This window comes from Tupaia chinensis, unplaced genomic scaffold (assembly GCF_000334495.1).
Source record: "Tupaia chinensis unplaced genomic scaffold, TupChi_1.0 Scaffold143651_1, whole genome shotgun sequence".
NCBI lineage: Eukaryota > Metazoa > Chordata > Mammalia > Scandentia > Tupaiidae > Tupaia > Tupaia belangeri.
In genome coordinates, this window is record NW_006203500.1 from 2,153,676 (window position 1) to 2,156,643 (window position 2,968).

General features: G+C 66.3%; 1 protein-coding gene across 1 annotated transcript in view; it reads left to right on the forward strand.

Moving 5' to 3' along the window:
- WNT7B (Wnt family member 7B) overlaps positions 1–2,968 on the forward strand; it is a 51,015-nt gene that overhangs the window by 40,489 nt on the left and 7,558 nt on the right. The window contains exon 3 of the mRNA XM_006164632.3: positions 2,316–2,587. Within this exon, the coding sequence (XP_006164694.1) occupies positions 2,316–2,587 (272 nt within the window). The remainder of the gene's footprint in view (positions 1–2,315; positions 2,588–2,968) is intronic.

Genomic DNA, 2,968 nt, shown 5'->3' on the forward strand with positions numbered 1-2,968 from the left:
CCCCCCCCCCCCCCCCCATACCCCCCCCACCGTGCCCTCCACACCCCCCTCACCCACTACACACGCCCACCACGCACTCCGCACCGCTCACCGCGCACTCTGTACCTGTTACTGCGCACTCCACACCCCCACCGCACACTCCACACCCCCACCGCACACTCCATAACTCCACACTCCACACCCCACCCCACACTCCACACCCCCACCGCACACTCCATAACTCCACACTCCACACCCCCACCGCACACTCCACACCCCCACTCCACACCACGATACCATCCATCCCACACACCACACACATTACACATGCCACGTACTTTCACCACACACTACACACATGACACCACTGCACACCCTACACCCCTGTGCTGTCTCCACACCACGCACATAGGACACACCACGCCGCACTCGCCACCGCTCCTCCACACTCCTCACAGTGCACTGCACCCCCCACAGACACCACGCCGCACGTACAGCACGCAGTGCACTCACACACACTCGGGGGGTGAATTCCTGTCTGTCGTCTAGACTTCCCTCATCTATGCCATCCCGTCCTCCAGGAAGCCCCCCAGCTCCGTTCCACAGGGGCAGGTCTGGGGACTGGAGGGTCTGTGTTCTCACCGGCCCCTCTCCAGGGCTCCTCCCTGGAATCCCATCCCCTGCCACCGACACCCCTGAGAGCTCCTGAGGTTTCCTGGGGCAGCCTGGTGGTCTCCGGCCCTTGAACTTTGGCAGAGCCAGGAGGGCAGGGAGTTGAGGGGCCCTCTTCAGGCCCAAGGGGTCCCTCAGCTCCTCCAGACCTAATTCAGACCCGGAGGGTAGCTCTCAGTTTCTCCCTGTCCCCCATCTCTGTCCCTGTCCTTGTCCTGTCCCAGTCTGTCCGGGGCCCAGCCAGTCAGCCTCCAGCAGCCTGGGGGCCTGACTGTGCTTCTCAGGGAGCCCCACCCGCAGTCAGCAGGCCAGGCAGCTGTGCACTGCCGGGGTGCTGCTGGGAGGGGCAGTGAGGGGAGGTGGCCAGCGGGAGGACACTGGCCAGGACGGTCCTGGGTGGGGTCCCCCCTGGAGTGCAGTGGAGAACCTGTGGGGAGGGTGGAGTGCTGGCCCCATGGCAGTCCTCACTCTCATGGAAGGTACCCCAGGGGAGGGTACCCTCCGGGCGAGGCACCACTGCTCGTTGGGAAGGAGGTGCCTCAGCGCACACAGTCGGCACCTGGCACGAGGCCGGGCACATAGGTGGTGCTGGAGGGTGTTCCCGGAACAGCCCTGACTGGACCCTGACCCTGTCAACCTATGGGCGAGCCTTAGCCCCAGTCATGGGGACAAGGGCCTGGGGGCCTGCAGAAGACCATGCAGTGGGCCTCAGGCTGCCGTGCCCCCATGCTGACCATCTGCCCTCAGGATGGACAGTGAGGCCCCTGCCCTCCTCCAGCTGGTCTGCGCAAGTGCAGTGCCAGGTGCTGGGGACAGGGGGACAACACAGACCCAGCTGTGGGCAAGGGGAGAGGGACCCAGGAGCCTGGGCCAGGACAGCTGTGCTGGGCTGACCGGGGCTGTGGAGGCTCGAGGATACGTTTGAGCTGGACCTGTCGCCTAGGGCCTGAGCTAGAAGGCCTCACCTTATAGGGCTGAATGGGGGCAGGGGGTCAGCTCTGGGTCAGTCGGGGGGCTGGGAAGGCTGCCTGGAGGAGGAGGCCTGGGCCCAGGCCTCAGCAGGTCCTGAGGATTTGGGCATAGAGGGGAAGGGAATTCCACTACCAGACCACACCACCCTGGGGATTGTAGCACTTTCCCGGGCAGAGGGCAGGCAAGCCAGCCAGACACTGGGGCCTTCCCTGCTCAGAGCACCACACCACCCTCACCTCCGCCCATGCACTGCCCCGCCCTCACCTCTGCCCGTGCACCACACTGCCTGTGCACTGCCCCGCCCTCACCTCCGCCCGTGCACCACACTGCCTGTGCACTGCCCCGCCCTCACCTCCGCCCGTGCACCACACCACCCTCACCTCGGCCCATGCACTGCCCCACCCTCACTTCCGCCCGTGCACCACGCCGCCCTCACCACTGCTCGTGCACCGCGCTGCCCTCACTTCCGCCCGTGCACCACGCCGCCCTCACCTCTGCCCGTGCACCGCCCCGCCCTCACCTCCGCCCTGCAGGTGGGTTCCATCAGGCCCACGTGGGTGAATCGGAGGCTCGGAGAGGGCACATGCCCAGCCCAGGCTCACCAGCCACAGGTAGCAGGTGGCCTGGCGGTGCTGTGTCTGGCCCACCACGTGGCTGGGACCCCCCGGCCTCAAGTCAGTCTCTGCCTACAGGGAGCCGGGAGGCCGCCTTCACTTACGCCATCACCGCGGCCGGTGTGGCCCACGCGGCCACGGCCGCCTGCAGCCAGGGCAAACTGAGCAACTGTGGCTGCGACCGCGAGAAGCAGGGCTACTACAACCAGGCCGAGGGCTGGAAGTGGGGCGGCTGCTCTGCTGACGTGCGCTATGGCATCGACTTCTCTCGGCGCTTCGTGGATGCCCGCGAGATCAAGAAGAACGCGCGGCGCCTCATGAACCTGCACAACAATGAGGCCGGCAGGAAGGTAGGCACTCGGGCTGCCTCCCAGCCCCGGCGCTGCCCCCAGCCTGGGGGCGCCCCGCATCACCCCTGTGAAAACTGAGGCCCACAGCAGGCGGGGAAGGGAGTCCCTGGGCCAAAGCCAGCGGTGGCGGGGCTGAGCCAAGGCTGTTTTTACTAGCATGGGAGGCCCAGACTGCCCATGTCCCTGCCCTGGTGTTCTTGGTTCCAGAGGCAATGCCAACATGCCAGGGAAGGCTCCCTGGAGGAGGCAGCCTTTGGCTCCAACTGCCTTGAGAGAGGTACGGAAGGGCTGTTCCCAGGAGGCAGGAGTGGCCTGGCAAAGGCAGGAGTTTGAGCTGGGGGCCCTGGAGCAGCAGCCGCTTCACACATGGGGTGGCGTGGG